This window comes from Tachypleus tridentatus, chromosome 13 (genome assembly GCF_004210375.1).
Source record: "Tachypleus tridentatus isolate NWPU-2018 chromosome 13, ASM421037v1, whole genome shotgun sequence".
In the NCBI taxonomy this organism is placed as follows: domain Eukaryota; kingdom Metazoa; phylum Arthropoda; class Merostomata; order Xiphosura; family Limulidae; genus Tachypleus; species Tachypleus tridentatus.
Genome location: NC_134837.1, coordinates 247,003,913 through 247,031,821, shown reverse-complemented (window position 1 = coordinate 247,031,821; position 27,909 = coordinate 247,003,913). Strand labels below are relative to the sequence as shown.

Genomic DNA, 27,909 nt, shown 5'->3' with positions numbered 1-27,909 from the left:
AACATAACTAAATATTGCAACGTGGATTATGATGTCGTGGTGAAGTCCAGCTTTATTATAATAAATATAATCAACTAATTAATAATTATATATTGAATATGTAACATTGAATCCTATCTGAAAAAAAAATATCTTATTTAATAATTTTATTTCAGATTTTGATAGAGTCAAAGCTTTGCCGCATGATATATTTATCAGATTTTATGGTTACGTGTCCATCGCGCTTTACTATTCCATTTTGCCTCATAAAAGATTTGGACAAACGATGTGTTTTGCTCTTTACATTTCGGACAATTTATCGGATAAACACCAGTGCGTGGAAGTATTATATAAAAGTCCCCCAAGAAATGGAGTTTTAAAGGTAAATAACCAAGTTCTCTCTTCTTAGATAAAGGTGAGTAAAGAGGAATGTTGTGATTGTGTTGTACCATCACATTTGAGTGTATTAAAATTTAGTAAAGCCCAAAACCATTGTAAATTTAATTACCCATTTAACCCAATGATTAAGCTGGGTGATATTGCTTGAAACGTTTTTATATTGTGTTTTATTATGGTCAACAATACATTTTAAGCACAATAAATATCTGATGTTAAATGTTACAAGTGCGGTAAAAATAATAGATATCACATTTAATAGAGAAGCATATATATACTCCCTGGAAAATATGTTACGGCACTTAACAAATTTTATAATTTGGATTTCAGGTAAAAGAAATTTTTTTTATGGTACCTCATCCTCATATAATATTGTCAAGGCTGTGGAGATTAATAATCAATCGATATGGTCATCATTGTAAAAAATATTACGTAATCCAAAATTACAACTCAGCCACTATTTTTAAAGTGGTTAATTAATGCTTCTACATTTCAATTACCACTTTACTTCAGTCTCTTCTTTTAGCTCTTATCCTAATATTTTTATATTAATTTGTGTTATTCTATGACCTTCTTCTCGTACAGAATGATTTATTTGGAATCAATCAGATTGAAAAAGTTTTCTATAACTAATATACTCTTAAATTTTGACTTTTGTTGTTAGTTTTCTCTTCCCCACGTAATAATGTCCATTTTCACAAGAAATATTGAAATAGGTGACTTTTATTCCGATTCAGTATTCAAGCAGTTACAAACTATGCTAACTATGATATTTTCATGTTATGTTTTCTGAATGATTTTCTGATTTTATGCTAACTGCATGTAAGTTGTATGTTTTCAGAGAAGCCTTGACACGAGAGAATATGTCTGTAATTTTCATCCTGCTTGGAATTTTTTCGTTATTTCTATTCTGTCTTCATAAGTTTTCAAGTTTTCTATTGACCAAAAGTGATGTAGTGGTAAATTTGTTTCATTTTTCATAAGATTAATTGTAAAAAATTGTGTTTATTCAAGAGACAAAGCTATCTACGAGTTCCTTTCTTTACACTGTTGGATGATTCAACAGTGTTTTAGCCCACATTCCTGTTTTACAGGAATTATGTGTCTCATTTACGAATGGAACTATACCTCCTATTTTCATTGCAAATGGTATCACTGGATATGTTTAGTTCTGATAGCTTATCAATTTTGAAATATTCCCCAAACTGTGTGGTCATATTTTAATAAATTTTCCTTAATACATGTATGGCGTACTATGAGTCATTCAAACGATGTATGGAGACCATTATTATTAAAATATTCTATATAGAGAATATTCAAGAGTCTAGGCCCATAACTGGGCCTTATTGTTGCTACCAGTTTTGTTCTGTTTTTATTCTGTAAATAGGTTTTATTGTTACAAATATATGTAGAGTTCTTTTATCATACATATTTCATTATAAATTATTTATGTTTTTGATTGTTAATTAATTTTTGAGGCATTAAAAATATGAAATAGCCTGACCTTTTGTGGGTATTTGAAATAATCGTATGTAAAACTTGGTTTCAAAATATTACGAACATTAATTACTCCCGATTAATTAGTTTCTAATTACATTACGTTTCGGTTGGTAATGAACTGTCGCCTAACTGGAGTAAGTAATTTGCTGGAGTCGCACCAGTTACAGTAACATAATTTCTATTGAATATTTTTGCATACACAGATATTAAAAAGTGTATACATTTTCTAAACATTTTCGCATTTCCTTCCTAAAATAGATATACGAAACTACCAAAAACTCTGAACACAAGACCCAAAAGCGAATGGTTCAGATTGATGATTTTTATCCATATTTTAGTGTTTACCTTTGGAAAAACAGAGATATTTTATCAAATTATGTCACATAAAATGACTTTATAACTCTACCTGAACAATACCAAATAATAATTATAATACCAAAAACAGATTTAAATACATAAAGTAAAAATAAATATAATAATCTTATTTGAGCTCCAAGTAAATCAATACATTTTCTGATGTCTATTATGCTTTTTTGTCTCACTAGAATAAATTATTGATTATTTTACCTTTACTTTTATTTGAACACAACATTCCTGTTACACAAAGACTATGTTTCACTGTGAATGAACTATACTTAATAACTTACGAATTTTCTGTACAACATAGGTATTACCAAAATCTGGTCTTGGTTTAATTACACAATTTACATTGGATGCTACTCAGGGCTGGTTCACAGAAGTTGAAAACCATCCACTTAGTTACAGATTTGTTTACGGGAGATATAAGGGTGCTGAAGAGATAACCATAGCAACAGTGAAAGGTCACGTTCCACGTGTAAATAACGTGAGAATGCCCTGCGGTAAGTTTTACTTTTATTGAATTTATGTAATCAGTATGAGGGAAATGTTTTACATCTTTTTTAATAAATAGCGATTACCAAATATATTTTTCTTGTTTTCTATTTTTTTATGTTGTCTTAACAATACTTCTTCATTATCATTCTATCTTATTGTACTCTTTTACCCCGAAAACAAATTAATTATGACGTTCTCTGACAATCTTTTTGGTTAATGTTATCCAAATATGAATTATTTTCAAGAGCTTACATTATACTTTAAACTAGTACTATTTTAATTTTGTCATATAAAAATATAACGACGTTTTCTCTATCAGTTTATGAATGTTCACACAATTTCCACTACCCATTGACACAGCGGTATTTTTGAGGACTTTTAACGTTAGAAACCGGCTTTCGCTAACCGTGGTAGGCATACCACAAATAGCCCATTGTGTAGCTTTGTGCTTGATTATAAACAAACATACAATTTCCAAACATTTTCACTAATATTTGTTGGCGTATTTACTGGCACTTATTAAACACATAACCATTGTGTTGTCTGTGTTTACCAACTTCTTCTGCTACTTACATATTGTTATACGTTAACCACTTTGAATGTCCGAGGGTTTCCTGTATTAGAATTTATAGATCTTTGGGCCTAACAAACTTATTTTCTTGTCATAAATGTTTTAGGAAAAAGAAAAGACATGAGAGATTTTAACCCGATTCGAGTGACGTAACCGACAGGCCGACGTACCTGTCAAATGCATTTTGGAAGAGCCAACCGTATTCAAATTATTAAATAATATTTTTACTTATGTTAATGTAGTTTAGATTTCTAAGCCAGATGTAAAATATCTGATATCTTTAAACATAGATCCAGGTACATATTTCATAAGCGTGACGCAAAATATATAGTGGTTTAGAAATGTACATGTAATAATTCTGTTTAAACTTCCATTTTTAGAAATTAAGCCCTCATTTGAGTAGAATGTCTGAAACGCTCAAGAATAATGCAATCATTTTGACTAGCAAGGAAATAATGCCGGTTATATTTTACTTTAGTTGAGTTTTCTAGTACGGCTTTTAACCTGTAAAAATTGAGCTTAACAAGAAGATGGAAGCAAGTTTTCAAGCCAGAACAAAGACTATTAAACTTCACTTGCCTGCTGATTAGTGAATATTAATAATAATCAAAGAACTAGAGCCACTCTATACTAGCTGATCACAAGATATTTTCAAAAGTTCCACTATGTAAGCACGTAATTATAAATTCACGAAAATAAGTCAGTATGAGCTATTTTTCAAGAAGCACCTAATTTGCTGTGTTAAATTCCACGTCATTAGCATGTCCCGTACTGGGCAACCTTGAATGATACTATTCGATCTACGCGAGTTCTAACTTCTTCCTAACTTTGTGTTTTACTTTGTTTAAGAACACATGTAGTTGAAAGTTGAAGAAATGATAACGATGACGAAAACCAGTCATTTTTAAATAAGTAAATACCTTACCAAGAATCTGCTTTTTCTATTAACATCATATGCAAGTCAAAATCTAAGTCTAATTCTTGTCCTTTTCCACAAATTCTAATGTTATGTGTCTTATATTATCATTGTCGATTTCGTATCTTGCAGAATTTTTAAAATGAATATACCTATTTTTGGTGTCCTCGTTTCGCTTATCTTTAATAACTCATTGTATCTAGTAATACATTTCCTATCGTGGAAATAAGCCAATAAAACATCGTGTCGCGAAAAGTCTTTTTAAAGGGATATTTTTGAAATACTCCACATCTGAATGTTTTATATGCATAAATAATTATATTTAGTTTTAACAGATACATTTTGGGAGAATAGACATAATATTTTCACAAAAGATTTGAATCTTACAAGTGGTTTATTCAGTAAAACGTTGTATGTAGACTGTTGTTTGTTATTAATAACAAAACATTACAAGTCTGTAAATATATCGCTCCGCCACTGCAGATTATCTCTTTATCCAACTCAGAAATTAGTGTTTCTAAATTAATGTTTAAATAAATTTGAATAGCACTTTAAGTTCTAATAAAATAAAGTAGTTTTCATCTTGCTCGTGAATATGTATTTCTTTAAAACAGGACAAAATACGAAAGAAATATTTCTTGTCTCTGTTTACGTGTGTGATTGGAATAAAATATGCAACGACTCATCAACTTCAGTGACCATAGAGTGTTCACACAATGACACCAAAAATGAGATAACAGAAGTAGCAAACGAACTTCAAGTAGAAATAAACAAACGTTAGTATTATCCATACCATATCTATCTAGAAAAGTCTGTTTTGTTGTTTTGTGTTTTAAAGAATAAATTTAAGCTCGTTGTCAATGGAATTGTTGTTATAATAGAGTTTTGAATTTGACATTTTGAAGATATCAGCAAATGACGTGTTTATGTTATAGCTTAATAAATTATCGATAACTCTGTGGGAATTTATACCATTACAGGACAAAAAATTGATGAAAATTATAATTTTTTTAAAGTCGCTTCCTGGATTTCTAAATAACACGAAATTGCAGTTTTTAAACTGAACAATATATTAGGCTAATTGGCAAATCATAAAACCCAATAATTCAGGTAGAGTTGACTCTAATTTTGTTAACTGATCAGAGGGAAAACCACAATTTAGCATGACTTAACACCAGTTTCTTTTTTGTCACTTTGAACCGATGTGGTATTGAGAATTACGTAAAGAATGAAACAAAACCACAGATGAGCTAGTTTAGCAGCTTTTCATCCAACATTAAGACAGTTTAGACAATTAAATTTTCCACAAATTATAATCGAATTGGTTCACCGTAATATAGAAATACTATACTAATAAAAACGTTGCAGGAAATTTATCGTATCGAATGGCCTCAAAATTGGATAGAATTTTTTTCGTGTAAGAAAATGTAGATATATATTTTTGTTAAGTTGTCATCTTCTATTTCTATCTTTCTAACGCCTGATGAGTAACAATAAATCAGTATAAAATATGGACATTTCAGTGTTTGATGCAGCAGGTAATAACAATTTCAATATGTTTACGTTGGTTTCCTCATATTTTATGTAGGTAACTTCCACCGTAGCTTAGCTCTGGCAAGTGTTATCATGAAGACGTTTGAGTGGAAACAACATCTTTCCAGTTTATACTTGTCTAAACGGCAAACATATCTATTGTGTTCAAAAGCAGTTGTAAATACACTTGAATATTACAGCAGAAGGTAAATATTTTGTCTTTATAGAAGTTCCAAATTTCCCTTTAACATATATACATTACAAATTCCCACGTTTTACTACAAAAGCATTTTAAACGTTCAGTAATAATTTATTATTAGTGAGTTACCTGATTTAATATAATCGCATTTCATTTATTATAGTTCTTTATTTTCAAGCCTGGCATGGTCAGGTGGTTAGGTTGCTCGTCTCGCAATCTGAAAATTTCAGGTTCGAATCCTCATCAAATCATACATGCTCACTCTCTCAGCCATAGGTGCGTTATAAGTGACGGCAAATACCCGTTTTAAGAAAAGAAAGCCAAGAAATAAGCCTAATAGCTACCGACCAATCAGCCTGACCAGATGTATAGGCAAAATTCTCGAAAGAATAATCAGTAATAGACTCTCCACATTCTTGGAGATAACATCAAAATTACCCAAAGAACAAAAGGATTCAGGAAATTTAGACAAACGACAGATCATTTAATTAGAATAAGCGAAACTATAATAAATAGCTTCAATAAAAGAAAGCACTATCGCTTGCTTCCTTGATATCGAGAAAGCATTCGACACTGTATGGCACGATGGTCTAAGGTTCCGAATGAATGAAATGGGACTACCGCGTGGAATTATTCGCTGGCTAACTAACTTTTTGGAAAATAGAAAGTGTAGAGTGAATGTTGAGGGTACCTTTTCTGAGTACTTTACTCCAGAAGCTGGTGTCCCTCAAGGAGGAGTGGTCAGCCCTATACTCTTCATCATGTATGTAAACAATATATCATTGAAGGATCCAAATCATGGATTCTCTTCACAGTTCGCAGATGATGTGGCGGTCTGGAAAAGTGCCGCAACACCAATAAAGCAGCCATAAACATACAACCGCAACTAAATAGAATAAGCGAATACTGTAAAAAATATAGAATAAAAATAAACACAGCAAAAACACAACTCGTAGTCTTTATGAAATTAACACAACACAAAAAAAAACAACAGCCAGAAATATATATGAATGACACATTACTTTAGACTGCCTCATCGGCAAAATTTTTAGGTCTGATCTATGATTCAAAATTAACTTAGATTAATCAGGTAAACGAAATTAAAAATAAAGTATGGCGAAGAACTAACTATGCTAGGAGTCTAACTGGTAAAAACAGTGGAGCATCTACAGACAACATACTAAAAATCTACAAAACATATATTAGACCCGTAATAGATTATGCAGCTCCAGCATGGATAACTGTAAGCAATAAAATAATTAAAACTAAACTAAAAACAATCCAAAACACACTCCTCACAACAGCATACACAGTTCCAAGAACTACATCATCTCAATTCATACATAAATATTTGAACATACCAACCATAACAGATAGTCTCCTATATAGTACAATAACGTACTTCGATAAAAATTGGATGAAAAATGAATTACTATGTGAACTAGATAGGTACCTCAAACATGATGAAGTTACTCCTAAACATCTCTCCCCAGTCAATTTATATTTTAAACATCAAAAATAAATATAAATAAATAAATAAATAAAAATAATAATTATTTTAAAAAAAATGTGCCACAACACAAACTGGAAATACAGGAAATAGAGATACCAAAAGGCAAGATGCAAGTGACGTCATAGTTCTATGAAGTGGCACCTGAAAGTGTATCTCAAGGTGATGATGCACATCATCACAGATCAACGTGCCTCGACATGTGATTATGTCATAATCCTTACAGCTTTCCCTTCAATATCAGTCGAAGTCTGAAAATTAATAGTTCATTCAGTTTGCATAATGTTTTTCATAATTATCACTACTAAAATAATCTCTAACCTAATTATAATTCCATTTCAAATTAATGTTTATATTATGTTTTTTATCTAGAATAATTAATTGCATTACATACTGTTTACTAATTTCATCATGTGCTAAACACACCTACGACCAAGAAGTCTTGATGAAACTAAAGTACAAACCCTTATAACCCGAGCGCTTTCGAAAGGTGGACCTTTCTTTTCAGGGGCAATCAATACTTTTTACTGAAGTAGTTGTTGTTATATAGGCGGATAGCGTTAGTAAGGGCAATTTTCCTGTAGTTCTGCAGGATTGCATTCAGATTTCAACCTCTCTCTACATATGTTTATATTTTGAATTTATATATTTAACCATATTGCGTGTGTTTGTTTTGTTTGTTTTTTTGAAATTCGCACAAAGCTACTCGAGGGCTATCTGGGCTAGCCGTCCCTTATTTAGCAGTGTAAGACTAGAGGGAAGGCAGCTAATAACCACCACCCACCGCCAACTCTTGAGCTACTCTTTTACCAACGAATAGTGGGATTTACCGTCACATAATAACACCCCCACGGCTCAAAGGGCGAGCATGTTTGGCGCGACGGGGATTCGAACCCACGACCCTCAGATTACGAATCGCACGCCTTAACACGCTTGGCCATGCCGAGCCCTATTGCGTGTGTTTTACAAAGGTGAGCGACGCTTTTTAAATGTAAAACGCTACTTGCAAATTCATCTGTTTACATTTTAATAATCAGTATATTGTATAACGAAACTTTAACATATGTTCATCCCGAAAGGGAAGATGTTTATTTAAATCTCTAAATAATATCTTAACTTTCACATTTAAGTTTAGTTTTAAGACCGATGTAGATATCAATATTTAACTATTATTGTAGAAGTTATAACTGGTATTCTTACCTTTCTATAGATATTTCCACAAAATTATATTGACATATGGTGACATGTCTCTACTAAAACTACTTACATATAGACGTTATTTTCGTTTATATCGGAGAATGATTAATCTTGCACTTAATATCTAAATAACAGAGATACTTCAACAATATTGGATAATTAGTTTTACTCATCATGATGCTTTATTTGGCTTTCGTTTGTCACTGAAATTAAAAGCCAGTAAGTAGAGCTTATTTGCCTTTCAATTTACATTGTGATAGAAAACACGAAATGTGAATTCGTAATATTCTGTTTCTCAAGACATGACAGGACATGTTTAATATGCACATTGCAGTTACCATACAATTCTTGGATGCTTTCTACTCAGTTATACTGCACGTATTAAATAGTCACGTTTTGAGGGAAACTCCGTTGCCGACTATATGTACAATCTTAATAAAGTTAATGAAGAAGGAAGGAAAGGCACAGTGTTAGTTATTATTCAATTTTTATTTATCGCATCGTCACGTCTAAATAAAATAAAATTATTAAATTGTAAGGTTGGTTTATGTTCAAGCTAATAATGCTTCAGAAAAGTTTAACATACGCTGCTTTCTTATAAATATCTAAAATAGCATATTGTTCCATTTTAATTTATCTGTTTTATCATTATTTACCCTTTATTCGTTATAAGTCTATCAAAAGTACAAATATACAGTTTTGTACGAGTAATAAGTAATAAACTTTGCGTAATTATTATGATCAAAGTGTCAGTGTCTCACAATTTATGCTCGAGGTTATTTACATTGCAAATTTGCTTATTTTTACACAGTCAATCATATATTATTTTATTTTATCTTTACAATTAACCTCTCTATTACTTTTTTGAGACTTGAAATACGTACGTGTGACACGTTTTTGTAATTCACTAAATGTTCACTTGCGCAACATCAGTTAATTTACAAAATGTACATGAAGTATTTCTAAAAATATTTATGTGTTAGTAATACGTTCTAGTTTCATGTAGAAAACATGGACAGAAGACTGTCTCAGCTGCATACAAATGGAAGTGTATATTTTAAATCTTGTAAATTTTGTAGCCTTTTCAGAGTACCGTATCTTATAAATGAAGTGTTTGATGTATTGAATGATGTACTGAATATATTTCCGAGTGAAGCAATGTCAGATGGAATAAAGGCAGCGTTACATCGACTAATTGTTGTAATGATTGAGCTCTTAAAAGATACACGGTGTCACAGAATGTCACCATTTGAAGGTAATGTCTTTTGCTGTATGTCCAAAGGATTGATTCCGAAAGCTTTTTGAGAAGGTACAGTCATCTGAAAAAGTTAGAACACCCTATGAAAGTCTGTGTATTTTTGTAACATTTTTTGGATATATAGATATTTAATCTCAATATTTAAAACACTGAGATATTATAGGAATATACCTAAACAATTACAACTGAAGAAAAGACTTTTCAAGATCTTCTGTAAATGTAATTCTACAAAAATGCATATTCTAACTGAGAAAAAAGTTAGGACACCCCTCATTCATTTCCACTTAAAATGGCTCAACTCACATACAGGTGTATCACATCAGGTACACATGATTAGAAGATCGTTACTCAGGATTTTGAATGAGGCTTGCCCTATTTAAACCTCAGACATTTAGTTTGGTGTGCTCCTGACTGTTGAAGTGAGAGTGAGCACAATGGTGAGAGCAATTCCACTTTCCGGAAAATAGTCAACAAGTGAAGGGCTTTCAAAACAACTGCTAACATGCTCAAGTCTGTTCGTGCAAGCAAGTTCACCCCGATAGCAGACCAAAAGATGCTAAAAGAGGTCTCCAAACACCCTAACATGTCATCACGGGACCTAAAGCAGGCTCTGGCTACTGTTGATGTGAAAGTGAATGCCTCTACAATCAGAAAGAGACTGCACAAGTTTAACTTGCATGGGAGGTGTGCAAGGAGGAAACCTTTGTTCTCTAAAAGAAACATCAAAGTCTGACTGAAGTTTGCCAGAGTGAATGTAGACAAAGACCAGGACATCTGAGTCCAAAATTGAATTATTTGGACACTATAACAAGGGACATTGACGGTGTAAACCAAATACAGCATTCCAGGAAAAAAAACCTCATTCCAACTGTGAATCATGGAGGTGGAAGTGTCATGGTTTGGGGTTGCTTTGCTGCAGCAGGACCTGGACAGCTCACAATCATAGAATCCACTATGAATTTTACCGTGTATCAGAGGGTGCTTGAGGATCATGTGAGACCATCTGTATGAAAATTAAGCTGAAGTGGACCTGGACCCTGCAACACGACAATGACCCAAAACATACCAGTAAATCCACCAAGGACTGGCTAAAAACTAAGAAATGGAGAGTCCTGGAATGGCCGAGTCAAAGCCCAGATCTTAATCCCATTGAGATGCTGTGGTATGACTTGAAACGGGCTGTACATGCAAGAAACCCCTCAAACTTCTCACAGCTGACAGAATTCTGCATTGAGAAGTGGGGCAAACTTTTTGAGACTGGTAGATGGCTACAAGAAGCGTCTCACTGCAGTTATTTCAGCCAAAGGGGGTAACACTAGCTATTAGGGGGTAAGGTGTCTAACTTTTTCCTCAGTTAGAATATGCATTTTTGTAGAATCACATTTACAGAAGATCTTGAAAAGTCTTTTCTTCAGTTTTAATTGTTTAGTTATATTCCTATAATCTCTCAGTATTGTTAAAATTGAGATTAAATATCTATATATCCAAAAACGTTACACAAATACAGAGGCTTTCATAGGGTGTCCTAACTTTTTCACATGACTGTATATTTACAAAGTATTGTGTATTAGAAGTTTTTTTATTTATACATTGTCGTGATTACTTTTTTGCAGGTTCTAACATTTTAGTAGCTCTTTTACGGTAATTTATCACTTTTCCATAACTAGGTATATTATGAGATACACGGTGGGAGAAATGATTAGAGTTATATCGGTCAAGGATTTAGATAAAACAAATTGATGAAGTTGTAATAAAATATATATTATGACAATGCTGCTGAGATAAATGAACTACGCCATGTGAGAAGGTATCTGGATTGTTGCCCAAGAATAAAGAATGCAGAAAATAACAACTTTTGCAATAAATCGTTTTATTTTATGAACGGTTAATATTTATTCTCATTTCTCAGTTATGTTGATGAAACTTTCTTATAATTACGAACTTTATCTTCACAATAATACACGTTTATGAGTATTACAATAAGATCTTTCATAAGCTTATTCAGTTTTTTTATTTCGTGGTTAAATATTTCATTTCATGAACTTTAAATATAAAGATATAGGTGGATATACACAGAAAAATCATTCGTCATATAATGGTGATTTTTATATCAACTCTTTATAACATATAGCATTTTTTCTATAGATTAATATTGTGAGTTGAAACCATGTAAATGAAGACTTAAGTAAAACTATGAAATTAATGGCAAGTTGTAAGCAATAAGTATGAACGAAAAAAAAAAGGAAAAGACAGAAAATACTAAACGATACTGACTCACGTATTTACACTTGCCACGATTTTATTTTCTCAATAACACTAAATTGCAAAGTATCTTCAGGAACGTTTTTTTCATAAATACTGAGAAAACTCCTAACATTTTAGAAATTTTATGACTATAATCTAAATTACGAATACATAGAAAGTTAACTTAATTTACTGAAATAATTTTATGAATATAAAAATGTTATGCAAATATGTTACAAGATAAATAACGTTTAAAATATAGAAGCTTATTAGAGTTCATTCTGGATCTTAGAAATAATTTAGTTAAAATAAAAGTTAAGAAGTAATACAAATTTGAACGAAAACTTTTGTGATTGTAACTTAAAACAAATTGACAAAATTTAATTTCTCTTTTAATTTTTCGTCATATTAATGTATTTCCATGCTGTTGAAGTTGTAGCCTTTAAAATTATTACTTGGTAATTTATTGTGATATAAAAAGCAACCCGAAGTGTAATAATTTATTTTCTTTTAGAATTTTGGCAGGCAGATGCTGGAACTGATTTCTTTACTCGTCTCGGTGATGCTAAATGTTTTTCCTTATCAGAAAGAGAAGTAAGCTTAACTTATAATTTTCGATTTCATACAATATTTTTTTCTCTTTTTCAATACACGACTACCTAGAATTTGTTTTGTTTTTCTCAAAAACGTATAATAAGGATATTGGTTTACTCTATCATCCGATTACTAATATTTTATTTATTTATTATTCCACCATAATTTATGTTAAATTTCCGTGTAATAATAGTTGAGAGTTAAAAAAAAATGAGTAAGCAGCCGGTGTTAGTTTGGTTTCTAAAGGATTAAAATAGTAAGTGGAAAGGAAATAATGGAAAACTATTTGCGCTAGCACTTTCTAATTTGACAGTGTAAGAGTAGAGTGAAGCAGATAGTTATCGCGACCAACCTCTAACTCTTAAGTTACTCTTTTACCAAAGAATAATGGCATTGACCGTTGTTTATAACGACCACACGTTTGAAAGAGCGAGCATATTTAACGTGACGGGATTGAAACACGATACCCTCTGATTACGAGTTAAGTGCCACAACCATCTTACCACGCCGGGCCAAAATTTTAAAAGAACTAACACCTTTCTAAGTTAAACAGATTTAGAAGCAACAAAAAACCCTTTTAATTATGAAACGTTTCAATCTAGCTTAAGGAATTCAGGTGTGTTACGCATGGTTTGGAAATGTAAATAAAAGATAAGACAGTCATCATTAAGAAAGATAGAGAACCCAGAGAGGTTTAACAGAAGACGAATGAACCAAAATAGCGAAACGAAAGAAAATATGCTTTGAGTAAGAAATAAAATTCGTTCTAAATATATGTGTTACGCTATAGTATTGAAATAAATTTGTAATTCTTAGATTTTGCTTGATTAAACTCGTAAGACAAACAAGTAAAACCTTAAAGTTGAAGGGAAAGCGATCCATAATATACAAAAGTGTTTTTATTGTGTTTGAATTCCCATTTAGTTGTTAAATATAAAGCTGTATGATCGAATATATTTAGTATGCCCACTGAAAGAGATTGAATTCTGATGTTAAACTTTCATTTTTGCATTAAACAATCTGTATTTCATCTAACATTTTATGTATTTACCAGTACATGCGATTCACATTTTCTAACACAATGCCAGTTTCAACTATTTGCATGTTAATGCAATGTATTTAAACAACGGCTAACTACTTTATCAGCCCGTTTTTCATCTACATATCAATAATGTATTATTTTTCATGTACCTTACTTATATCAGTTTGATTTTATCATATTGCACTTTTGTTGTTCACTTGGGAAATCAGATTAATCAGTATATTATCCTCTAACTCTTTTAAAGGGTAGGGACAATTAATAAATATATCATACAGTGATTCACTCAAGATTATATTATAATTGCGCGTCTGATTTCTGTAATCATTTTTGGAGAAGTATTACACGTATGAGTATTAGAAGAAGTCGGTGTAAAAATATCTATATATGTCTTCTCAATTTTCAACCTATTCTTTAAACAAACAATTGATTTGTTATTTATCATCCCTGTTTCTTTAATATGATTTGAATTTGTTGTTATAAGGACTTAACTGGCGAATTCAAACAGTTTGTATCCAAGTAAAGGAGACCTGAATATCACTGATTAACGTGGATTTTGCAAAGGTTGAAGGTTGTTTCTTATTAACAACCGGAAACGTATATTACACAACTTTAGTTTTTTTTTAATTTCGCACAAAGCTACTCGAAAGCTATCTGTGCTAGCCGTCCCTAATTTTGCAGTGTAAGACTAGAGGAAAGGCAGCTAGTCATCACCACCCACAGCCAACTCTTGGGCTATTCTTTTACCAACGAATAGTGGGATTGAGCGTCACCTTATAACGCCCCACGGCTGAAAGGGCGAGCATGTTTGGCGCGCCGGGGATGCGAACCCGCGACCCTCGGATTACGAGTCGAACGCCTTAACGCGCTTGGCTATGCCGGGCCCACAACTTTAGTCCAGTCTTCCTAAATGACTAAAGAAAATTTTAGTTCAATGCATATTATCATTACAATCAAAACTCTTGTAGATTGAGCTTCATCTCAATATCTTTGTTTCGAACATTTTATCATGACAATTTTTATTACGATAGAAACTTCATTTACTACATTTCTCTTAACGTCCAAAATCGGTTTTCCAGAATGTCTGATAATTGTCATTGTATCTTGTAAACATTGTTTCACATTATGAAAGTAGGAGGCAAAATCAATTAGAACTTGGTATATTCCTACTCAATGTTGTCGTTGGATTTGACGAAAATATTTCGTTCCTTAACTTTCACCTGTTAACATTGCTTTCGAACATTGTGGAAATGGTGTGAAACAGGAATTAAATCAGTGCGAAACCTTAGACGATATTATAAAATTGTAACGTTGATATTATATACACCGTAGTGTATACAACTCCGATTTGCCAACCAAATTCACCATATGAGAACCAGGTGTCACATGTCATTGGATTGTGACACATGTCAGATTTTTTTAAATCCCTTATGTCTGTAGTAAGTAGTAAGTAGTGGTTTGTCATTAATCCCAACAACTATTGTTCATATGTTGTTGCCCGTGTTTCATTATATTTATGTATAGCCTTTGACAGATCTTTCCTTTCCTTCTCGCCATATATGTTTTTCCATCTTCTACCTTTTTTTTTTTTTATTAACTTAAATTATATGATAAATGGATGTATGGTTGTAATCACATGTAAAATTTGACGGATACATCATTTTGTTTTCATTTTTTGTTCTTTTGAATATGTTCTTATGAAGATTGATTTGTATCAAAAAATATATAAAAAGGAAAGTTTGTTTTTTTATTTCTTTGTTAACTACACCGTAGTAATGGTGTAAGTATCAATAAATGAAAGAAAAAAGTGAGAACAAAAATAAACCTTTATGTTTACAAAAAAATCAACCTCCAAGTGTCTTAGCGGTAAATCTTAAGTCTTATAACACTACATAGCTAGTTTCTATACCCAAGATGCTCATGGTACATAAACTCTTTGTGTTTATTGGTATTTAGCGAATAAGAACAAAAAACAAAAAAATTCTAATTTGAGAAAGAAAAAGTATAAATATATATAATGACGATTTTCAGCCCTACGATCCCTCTAATTTTACAAATTTATATATATTAGAAATATAAAATAAAGAGGAGCACAAGAAAAAAATCAACTTTAATGGCAAAATCTATTCCTTTTAAGTAAGAAAATATTTTATATTAAACTGTTTATTTTTTGCTCACTTTGTTATTAGAATTTTCTGTATTATTTATTAGTGATTCCATACTTTGAACATCATGATTCAAGCTATTATCACTTTACCTCAACAACTATGCAGGAAATAAGTATTATGAACACAACCAAACAATCACTTACAATTTTAGGTCTATTAAACTTACATATTAGACGCAACTGAGCCCAGTACATTTAGCTTCACAGTCGAATGTTTTGATGCCACCACAAGTAGTTTCTCTCATCAAAATGGTTATTTGAAATAAAAGCCTCAATACTGAATGGCTTAATTATTTCGTCTTGATGTTGAATTTGCTTAAGTTATGTTCCAGTAGACTACACCAAATTATAAAAAAAACTGTAGAAAAATAACACGAGACGCGGAAAAACGTTGTAAAAGATATTGTAAAAAATATATCACGAACTGACTGTCTGCGCAACATCAACTAACCATCTATCACCAGAGTTCCTTTTGTTCATTAAGCAGTAGAATTGTCCAACATTACAACACTTACACAACAGCAGACCTCATATTTATTATTCTACTCTTTCAAGCTAAACAGAAACTTAAAAGACTGCTTAGTGCATTCTTAATTGCAAACAGAATCGATTCTTTCCACACAAACCAATGGAAATTGAGTATATAGATGAACTATACACCCATTTTCTTCACTTGTACCTTCACCTTTCACGTAAAAGGTCAACTCACCAGTACATTTACCAGAGTACGTAGTTTCGTGCACTTGCTGTACTAGGTGCAGTCAAATATATACTCTTCAAAAAAAAAACGCAAAAAACAAAATATGAGACAAATTGTTAACAAGTTTATTCCAAGTAGTTCTTTATGACATGTGTGAAACTTTGCACATTCACTGCAGAACATCCAAAGTCTGCAAAGGCGAAGTCCACGCTCACTAGGTGAAGTTTAACGTCACTCAACGTAAATAACGAGTATGCCCCCCGTGAGCATCAATAACAGTTTGGCATCTCCTGCCCATGGAAGCGATGAGATGACGAATCACATCCTGTGGAATGGCTATCCACTCAGCCTGCAAAGCTGCTGCAAGCTGAGGTAGAGTCTGTGGTTGAGGTTGTTGCCGTCGCAGACGTCGGTCCAACTCGTCCCAAAGATGTTCGATGGGGTTTAAATCTGGTGATTTGGAGGGCTAGGGAAGAACGTTGATGTTGTGGTGTCTCAAGAAGACAGTAGTGAGTTGGGCTATGTGAGGACGGGCGTTGTCATGTTGACAAACGTCGTTGACGTTCACCATGATGGGTTGCACATGGGGCCTAAGAATCTCGTAGACGGTTGCGTACGGTCTGATCGGAAATCCTACGCAGCCCTGGTATGGTTGAGGCAGTAGACGTCGCAGTGATGGTCCTATCACGAAGGTGACGTAACCGGATGTTGCGATCTTGTGCGGGCGTGGTCACCAGAGGTCTGCAAGATCGTGGACGGTCACGAGTTGATCCATGTTGTTGGTGACGATTCCATAGCCTTGTGATGGTGCTTGGGTGGACATTCATAGCTCCGGCAACATCTGATCGAGATTTGCCTGCTTCCAAGCGACCAATGGCGTTATTGCGTTGTGATTCAGTCAGTCTTGGCGTAACTGTATTGGGTGTCGGTGGCTTAACAGTGAGCTATGGAAACCGAGAACCCGTCACTTTTATAGGGATTTTGCACATTGCACTTGCAGAACATGCAGATCTGTCAAACAAATTTATTGAACACGCATGCGTTTTGGGGAAAAATCCGATGTTTTCCTCCGTTTTCAAAGTGCACTACTTTTATTGTCATTTTGGTCTGATAATCAGTGTCTTAACACGTGTTACATCACATACTCTGAGCTTGTAACGTTATTACATATATTTCTCTTTAAAATAACAAAAATATCCCTTTTTGCGTTTCTTTTTTTGAAGAGTATATTTTAGAAAAATTATATGCATGTTAGGTGACAAATTTCGTGGGTATCGCCGACTTGTATACAATGGGATAATCGACCACCCAATCTCTTAACACTTAGCTCCTCAGACAAGAAATTTTATGACATGAGTGTAAAACAAACCTCCCAGTGAAAGCCTAGGTACAAGTTTATATTAAAAGTAAACTCATTGACATTTAATGGAATTAACGAACGCTACTATTTCAAGTGCGTATTTCTTGGTAGGTATTTGGGTTAAATTATTATTTTGTTCCCCGAAAGGGGACGAAAAATAACTCGCGGTGGTCAGGAACATTTTGTTTTTCTTCATCTCAAACGCGGGTAGAGTTAATTTAGCACATAATTTGGAACTTGTTAACAGAGCTAGAGTAACACTTATTTTCTAAACCAGAGTGGTGGTAGCAAATTATCTTGTAATGTTGACAGATTTGTTATCTATTTGAGGAGCGTCAGTCGAAGCTGCGAAAAGGGCCGGTGAGCCAGAATGCGTGTGAAGAGTCAGACGAGGAGTTCTGCTTGCACTTTCTCAAAGATAACTTGGCGTAGATGTGGTCGCCAGATTGTGTTAATATGTGTTTTATTAAATATTTAATGAACCTTCTTTTTCAAATGTAGCCATGAATCTTCAGTTTCTTTGTATAAATAATATTATTTTAATCCTTTCTATTTTATTATGTAATTTACATATTTTTACAACTGTGTAACTGTTTAAATTTGATTTTCATATGACTAGGCCTGTGTATACGACGGGTGTAAGAAGATTTCCTGACCCGACGTATACACAAATGAAACACTGCTTCAACTATGATGTATTTTCCAGTAGAGGGTTTTGCTTTCAATTTCTTTGGAAAGGGTGAATTTATGAATGTCAATTGAAAACATTAGATATTTTATCTCTGAGAGAAAGGGGTGAGCCGTCGTTTCAACAATAGTTAGGAATCTACTGAAAATTTTTGAGTAGTTCCTGGCTCTTAATTTCTTGAACATGTTTGTAATCAGTGACCAGTGGTATGTCTGTGGACTGACGCCACTAAAAAGAGTGTTTTGACACTCGAGGTGGGTAGAGCACAGATAGACCATTGTGCAGCGTTGTGTTTAATTATAAACAAACAAACTTAAAACAATTCACTATATATTTAATACAAAACTGTGTTTAATCATTACAGATAAAAATTCTGTTAGAGGTCTATGAAATACTGAAGAGAGAAATGGACCTATATAAGAGGAATAACCTTCTAGCTAACAAACGAGACAGTAGTGAAGCACTTTTCAACTTAATGCTGACCAGAGTACACAACAGTTATAACAGCGGTTACATCTCTACTTTGAGGCAGACAACGTCTTCTGGTAATACAAGCATTTATGCCACACTAGTTTATACTTCGGTCTTGAACAAGGAACTTTTCAACATCATGATCGGGGTAATCGAAACCGGTACTTATTACGTGGTAAGTTTTGTTTTTTTTCAATAAAAGCCTTAAACATAAAATAATTTGAACTTTATATTAGTACAGTATGATATATGTTTTTAGAATTATTTATATTGTTGCGATCAAATATCATCGGAACCGACATTTTATTGTAGCATTTTGTTAACAAAAGTAATAGTAATCAAATTGTTGTATTTTGTTAAATTCATGGCCTTAATATTTCAGATAACAGAAGGAGAAGTACAGCAAAGCTCTTGGCTATGTGGAAATAAAAAGACATGTCGTCTTTATAGTTTTAATTTGTTTATATGCATCCATTCACCTTCTACGTTCTTGGAAGAAAGTGACATAAAGAAGGCGTCACTTGGTTTGCCACTCAGTCCTGTTGTTCACTTCATGATGTGGACTTCAGACAATGAGTTAAAAAGCGTACTCAACAACAGAAGCATTACACTATTCTTACCACTTCTGAAGAATACAGAGGAAATGGACAATCTACAGGTTAGTTTCATGTTTTTAGAAAAATAAAATGTAATGCTCTACGAATGTAGCCTATTTACTCTTAGACCCCTTATGTGATACCAATACCTTACAAATAAAAGTATGTTCGTAAAATAAACCTTTCAGAATTGATAGATTGAGAGTTTTATTGAATTTTGTACTCATTTCTACCCACAATTCGCTAACGTTTACAAGTTCTCAACATATCTCTTGGGACTCTGAATTATCGATTATGGTTGATATAGTTCCATATGAAATGTTAATATAGCCTAATTGGATTCCGCTCTTTCTCTTGACTTCACTTTCTATTTACTTACTTTTTTTGCATCAGAGTGTACGTTTCTACTTTCTGCTTCCTTTTCTGAATTTTTTTCACGTATTCTCATGTTAGTATATGTTGTTAGTTTTTTGAATTTCGCTCAATGCTACACGAGGACTACCTGCGCTAGCCGTCCCTAATTTAGCAGTGTAAAACTAGAGGGAAAGCAGCTAGTCATCACCACCCACCGCTGACTCTTGGGCTACTTTTTTACCAACGAATAATGGGATTAACCATTACATTATGGCACTCCCACGTATGAAAGGGTGAGTATATTTGGAATAACGTGGATTAGAACCCGCAAACCTCAGAAGACTAGTCGAGTGCCTTAACCACCTGACTATGCCGGGCCCATGTAAGTATATGATTATAGCAAGTACTGGGGATCGTTTTATACCTTTAAAGTTATAATAGTAGTAAGTTGCATGTACTATTACATATCTTATAAATATTCAAATACTTATTCAGTGTAATGTTAGATATTTACTTAAAACCCCTTATTTTGGTGTTTGATATTTTCAACTTTACGATACATTTATATACGATACATTACTCGACATTAATAGTAAACAGTTATTTTAGCAACCACTGAGGTTTAAAATATGTTATGTGAGTGTGTATATACATATTTATATGTGTATTAGTGAAAATGAATTCATTTTAATGAAGTTGCATGAGCAAAATCACCAGGAAGGACTGCGTTAAAACAGCAAATCCAAACCTCTGACTAATTATAGTAGTTTGTTCTAACTTGAAAATAAGGTGAAACAAAAATAAATTAAACAAACAACGCTACATTTTATGTGGATGTAAGCCTTGCTGCATGTAAAGGCTTGTTTAGGACATGATTGTCACAGAAGACTTGGTGAATGGGTTGTGGTTATGCTAATTTATTTAGATATCTAGATAGGATGCTTCATGCTGGTATAGCTTGTTTGCTGTGCTCTCAATTACTGCCTTTCCACTATTTTTGGGCTGGAATGCAAATTTCAAGAGGTAAGTTTTAACTTACTTACCCCAAAATGGTAATACCACTTTTGATTTTCATATTTTTTTTTTTTCCTTTTACTTAAGATAGCAGTCACTTTCCCACAACTGTCTGTAGACAGTGAAGTGTGATATAGATGTGGGACGACATGGGCTTAAGCATCCATATCTCGATCTCCTAATTTATATTTCTAATTCTATATCTATTGCTACATTTTACTTCTTTTGTGAGACTGGCGAATGGAGGTTAAGACTGGTAGATGGTGTATCCCCACTGCAATGTGGGTCCTACCTCCGTAGTCACCTCGAAAACCTAAGGTAAATTTTTTAATCTTTCATGGTAGTTTGCACCTTGGGATCTTTTCAGTTAATGCAGCATTTTTTCCTCAATTTGTTTTTGTTTCGGCTTGTTTTTGAGTTATAACAAAATATTACAATTAGTCAGAGGTTTGTATTTGCTGTTTCTAACGCAGTCCTTCCTTGTGATTTTACTTATTTCCCTATTTAACTTCATTTAAATGTATTTATTTTCACTAACATACAGACATGTAACAAGATAAGGTTCAAGTCGCTTGTCCGTGTTTTGAACTTCAAAAACATGTAGAAGTAGATGCAATGATAATTACACGAAATTCTTAACTTTCAAACAGTTTATTTATAACCTAACATATTATTACATTATTCATCATTACCTCACTAAAAGTTTCGTACAAGCATAACGATCTTAATATGCATATACTTAATGTATGGTATAGACTATTTAATGGACAGAGTGATTTTTATAGGTAGAGTTATGAGTTATTTTGTGTTAACTGCTTTAAAAACCCATCTTCCTGATGCTCTTATCAGTAGTTAACTTGATTAACTAGCTGGCTGTCATTGGCAATAGAAATGTCTTACAAGCCGAAATTGGTAGAAAGGGGTGCATATAACACACGTAATGGCATTCATATCAGCCTTATGCTGGCTGTTTCAGTGAAAAAACATCAGCTGATTTTTGTGTTACTGCAATAGTGGCGGCTATCTTTGTTTGTATTCCTTCAAAGAGAGTTTATGTGCACTTTCTGAGAGATATAAGACGTTTATAGAAAATTTAATACATTTTGTTTTTGATGTAAGGACTCACAACATTCATGATAAATGCTCCATATTATCAATAATGAACTGAAGTGGTTGTATGTCACCAATTAATATGCCCTATATTTCAAAATACTATCCCACTAAGTTTCTTTGATATCTGTCTTCCCCACTAGGAGTAGTTAGATAACGTATAAAAAGACATACACCAATTTTTCTGCTATGTATATATAATTTAATAGTTTTTGTTTTGTTTTTGATGTAAGGACCATGGCGCCATTTATGAATATAGTTATCTTACGTCAAAGATAATAAATGCTTGATAGCAATAAATTGTTTGTTTGTTTTTGAATTTCGCTCAAAACTTTGTTTGTTTGTTTTGGAATTTCGCACAAAGCTACTCGAGGGCTATCTGTGCTAGCCGTCCCTAATTTAGCAGTGTAAGACTAGAGGGAAGGCAGTTAGTCATCACCACCCACCGCCAACTCTTGGGCTACTCTTTTACCAACGAATAGTGGGATTGACCGTAACATTATACGCCCCCACGGCTGGGAGGGCGAGCATGTTTAGCGCGACGCGGGCGCGAACCCGCGACCCTCGGATTACGAGTCGCACGCCTTACGCGCTTGGCCATGCCAGGCCTTCGCTCAAAGCTACACAATTGCTAGCTGTCCCTAATTGAGCAGTGTTAGACCAGAGAGAAGGCACCTTGTCATCACCACCCACCGCCAACTCATGGACTACTCTTTTATCAACGAATATTGGGATTAAGCATAACATTATAACGCCCCCACGGCTGAAATAACGAATTCGCGACCCTCAGATTACGAGTCTAACGCCTTAGCCCACCTGGCCAATTGCAGTAAAGGACAGGGGTTTTAGAACAATCATTTATATGCCCTCTTTTTCAAACTATTATCTCCTAGTGGCACAGCGGTGTGTCTGCGGACTTTCATTACCATAAATCGAATTTCGATACTCGCGGTGGACAGAGCACACATAGCTCGTTTTGTATCTTTGTGCTTAATTCCAAAAAACAAAACTATCATCCCACGAAGGTTGTTCGAAATTTGTCCAGCCGCCTAGGAATAGTTAACTAGTGGACAAGTGTTGAAATTTTACCTCACCAATTCCTACATTTCTTAGTTTGTACTAGTTAATACTTCTTAATATTTTTTATTTAAAATATTTACACTTACTTCATGCCTTTTATTAGTGCAAAGTCTCGTGAGTAGCTGGCCTTCGAGTCTGATGTATAGAATTTTAAACGTAGAATATAACAAACGCATTTATTTTATCTCGCTGTTATAACTGTCGAATTATCATTTTGCATCATCACGTAATATGCAGGTGAATTGTTACCAGGCAACTAAAAAAAACATTTACATAATCATATAATAGGACTACTAGTGTACTGTTAGCTCGTATTAGTGTTGCAAAAAAGTTTTTGTTATTGTCTAGGTTATAATTAAAAGTAATAAAAACCCTTTTAACTAAGGTAATGTGCATTTACATAATCATAAAATAAAGACAGGAGAGAGTGATGTTTTTCCAATAAAGATAATCAGATGAATCAGATAGTGAGATTGAGTAATTTGTGGCTTTGTTGAAATTGTTTTTTCTCCAGGACTTTCTTAAATTCTTTGGTGACTTGTAACTTTGTATTTTGATTTATTTACTATTCAACAGTGTCTATAAAGTACTTATAAGGTTTTGTTTACATGTCTTTTGCAGTATATTTTATATTTTAATTTCTTTGCACATATTGCATATCTAGCCCATTTCTATTATAGGTATTAAGAACTTGTAATATATATATAGGATATGGCATGAACTGTAAATCGCGGATTCTAATTTTATCACTGAAAATTGTTGTCATTTCACCCTTGGGTATCAGCACATCGTAGAAGATTAGACTTTTAGATTAGAGTAGCCCAAGAAGTAATTGTGGGTGAAGTGTCTAGTTATATTCCCTCTCGTCCATTACTCCTAATTAACTGGTGGCTATTTCGTAAAGTCCTTGGGTAGTTTTGTTTAAAATTCAAAACAAATAAATACCATTACGTTTGTCAAAACTATCAAGAGTTTTAAGTAAGTTAGTTGCATCGTCAGAAAATATAGGATTAATACTGTGTATCATGATCCCATGTTTTATTTAAGAATGTTTACAAAAGTGAAACTTTTTTTCCAAATTAACTGTTATAATTGTATAATTATCGTAGTTAGTTTTCCATTCTTATGTCGACTAACTTTATTTTGATTGTACTCATTCATGGTTCGAATTGATTCATACCAATATAAACATATAACAAGTTGTTGGTTATTACCGACAATCAATAACATATAAATTTCGAAATAGGTTTTTGTTCTTGCTCGTAGAGCTGCCATGGGTAATTGGTTGCGGAGCTCAACTTGCAATCTCAGTGTAGCAGGTCACATCAAACATGTTCGCCTTTTCATCCGTGTGGGCGTTACACGAAGCTATCTGTGCTAGCCGTACCTAATTAAGAAATGACAGAGTAGAGGGAAAGGAGCTAGTCGTCACAACCCAATGCTATCTTTTGGGCTCCTCTTTTACCAACAGATAAGATTGGTTGTAACATTATAAGGACCCCAAGGGTGAAAAGGCGGTCGTGTTTGGTGGGATATAGATTCGAACTCGTGATCTTTAGAATGCGAGTGAAATTCCCTGACCACTTAATCATCCCTGGCTAAGGAAAATAAATCGATCTTTTGAGATCGTCTTCCAGATATGAAAAGAGATCATCCGAACTTGGTTGTACACTTTGATGAAAGAATTGTTATCTCTATCTTGTTGGTTGCTTTTTTTTTTTTGCCGCCCTCTTGGCGTACACACTATAATAGAAAACATGCCGGCCAACATTTTCAACCGGACCCAATTCTCCATAGATTTCGCTACCACGCTAACATCTACTTTTGTAGACGTTGTTAAATGAATAAAGTACGGCGAAAATAAATGCATTTATTTTCATGCACAACATTTTCAATTTGTTAAACATAATCTTACCTGTGCTTTTTTCTTATTTACACTTTTAGTGTGTATTCTATGATACAAATTTTTCATCCGTGCTTTCATCTATTTGTTGATTGTAAAAATGACATTGACTCTCAAATATCCTATTCAAAAAGTCATACAAAGTTCTTGTGACGGTGAGTCCCACTGGTTGCCTATCTTCCCTCTGGTAAGTATTTCAAAGTTAGGGATGTCTCCATCTGAAACTAACAAGTATCTCACATAGCCACTTAGTCTATGAATAAAACGTCTTTTGTATTGAAAACTCCAACACATATATATATGATCAGTAAAAATAGTTATGGTATAAAACGTAAAACACTACAAACAAATCTACATAAATATTTTCTTCACATGCTTTATTTATTGTCCATGGTTTGTTATTTGTATTCTTTTCTTTTTTGATGTAGTATGGTGGACCCCAAATATCTTAATGTTAAATTATATTACGTATTGCTGTCCCTTTACATGTATTCGAGACCATTTATTATTAATTGTGTTTATTATGTAACAACATATTATTTCTTGCAGTAGATGTTTTTCCATAAATAAATCATGGAGAAAATAACATATTTCATCTTTTTTTGCTGCAACAAGTATAACATGGTCTTGTCTACTTATTTTACTTAGTGTGTAACATGGAACACAAACCTTTGGGATAGAACGACGTGTCTCAAAGTTAAATTGAGATATGGAAAATTAGAATGCCGCTGTCAAGCACCGAAATACATAGGGCAAGTACTACTGCTTGTAACATTTACTTTCTTATTGTATCGAAACTCAAAGAAAACAACAATTAGTTAAACTAACGAAATTTTCAACATTTGTTACACTATTATAGAATCACTTTTCTTGTAATGTAACTCCACTGATTTTTTCTTGAATAGATATTCGTAAAATATCTAGTTTATTATCTTATAATAGCAAGATAACTAATCTTACCATCGCATGTATTTATAATTAATGTATGAGGGTTAGTTTCCAGAAGTAGTAGTATTGTTTGTAGAACAAATAAAATTTGCTCTGCTTATTGCTGTACTGTTTAAAACAATTAGATGTTGAGAAGATATCTTAGAATATTTACTGTCTTTATGTGGCACGTATTTTAACAATATTTGTAACAATGCTGATTTTTATCATGAAAATTATAATTTCTTTTACGATGTCTTCTCCTTTCATAATATTTACTCCGACCATTTAGCTTTGTCATATTTGTCAGATAGAGAGTTGTGGTATTAAGCGAATCATTCATCTCTTGAATGTTAAACAGTGAAAACAGAATATCTGTAGAACATTTTTCTTGCAATAGGTAGGACTTTTTGTAATTGAGAAGAACCATACAAAACCAACACGAATATAAATTGTTCCAAGATATTAATGGAAGTTACAGATCACAAAAATATTTGATGTAAAATCGAATACAGTTAAAATAGTTAACATAGTTCAGTTTTAGTAATTCCGAAAAAAAAATGAGCCGTTACAATTATTTACAAATTTATTTCTCGGTAGTGACAAAAATTTACGAAAAGAAATTTCTAGAAGTATTATCATCAACACTTCATACTATAGTGATTTTTTCTCATTTTCTTATGAATATTTTAAATCGTTTTTAAGAGTATTTCAAGCTATAGTTAACTGTTTGTAGTTGAATTTTAATACAAAGCCATTTCTCCATTTTTTATTAATAAATTTTGATATCCAAGCATTTTTAGTTACTACAATAATGATAGTACACGATTGTCCTTTCAGATTAAGCAAGCATATATTATATTAATGTTTGCAATTGCGATATTCTAAATACTATACAAATGAATGTTTATCTGATGAAATAATTGTTTTTTGTTGCTTAACATAACTATACTATAAAATAATCAGATTTAACTTTATAAATTTCCTATACAGATATAACCATTGCATTCAAGACAGTTACCTGGTATTGTCTATTTATACTAAACTTAAACTAATTGGCTAACGTGCCGTAAACATTCTCTAATGTAGAAAAAAAAAAAAAAACGAGGAATGCCAAATGCACTATGAGACTAAAGATTTGTCGTTAAGGTGAAGACAAAATTTCATTATTCAATATTTACTTAATCAAGAGCAGCATAAGACTGGACAGCTTGGTCTGTTCACTAGTTTCCTTCCATCTAGTCTATGAGTTTAATACTCTGAACTGGTGGTACAAATATTACTTTAGAAGCTTTGTGTGAATGTCCGAAAGAAGATAAATAAACATGGCATGATCATTCTATGTCTGCTTTTCTGTGGTTCCTCGATCTCAACCATCTCTTCAAATTATCTCATCAGATATCCATTACATTACAAAAAGTTAGGGTATCTTTTGGAACTAACTGGTCCAGGTAGAATATTCCTGTGCATCACTTTGTCCTCCAGTCTGAGTATCTCCATCCCAAATATTTTAATCCTGGTACTCCATAAATTAGCATAATACGTTTTGGTAACTTATAGATTTTACAAGTCAGTCTGTACTGTATAGCTTGATGGGTATAGAAGACATTGGAAAGATGAACAGATGATGGAAGAATAGCAAGAGTTACTGGACTCATGACCCAGTTCTTTTTCCGTCGAACTGGAGGGAATCATTACATTTTACAAAAGGTTTTACACAACTGTTTATGCCCCAGATATTTCATGTT

General features: G+C 32.9%; 1 protein-coding gene across 1 annotated transcript in view; it reads left to right on the top strand.

Annotated features, from left to right (window-relative positions):
• LOC143236500 (uncharacterized) overlaps positions 1-27,909 on the top strand; it is a 92,189-nt gene that overhangs the window by 55,684 nt on the left and 8,596 nt on the right. The window contains exons 15-23 of the mRNA XM_076474799.1: positions 156-361; positions 2,543-2,735; positions 4,832-4,993; positions 5,806-5,956; positions 9,736-9,911; positions 12,673-12,752; positions 19,071-19,352; positions 19,560-19,835; positions 25,883-25,986. Coding sequence (XP_076330914.1) covers positions 156-361; positions 2,543-2,735; positions 4,832-4,993; positions 5,806-5,956; positions 9,736-9,911; positions 12,673-12,752; positions 19,071-19,352; positions 19,560-19,835; positions 25,883-25,986 — 1,630 coding nt within the window. The remainder of the gene's footprint in view (positions 1-155; positions 362-2,542; positions 2,736-4,831; positions 4,994-5,805; positions 5,957-9,735; positions 9,912-12,672; positions 12,753-19,070; positions 19,353-19,559; positions 19,836-25,882; positions 25,987-27,909) is intronic.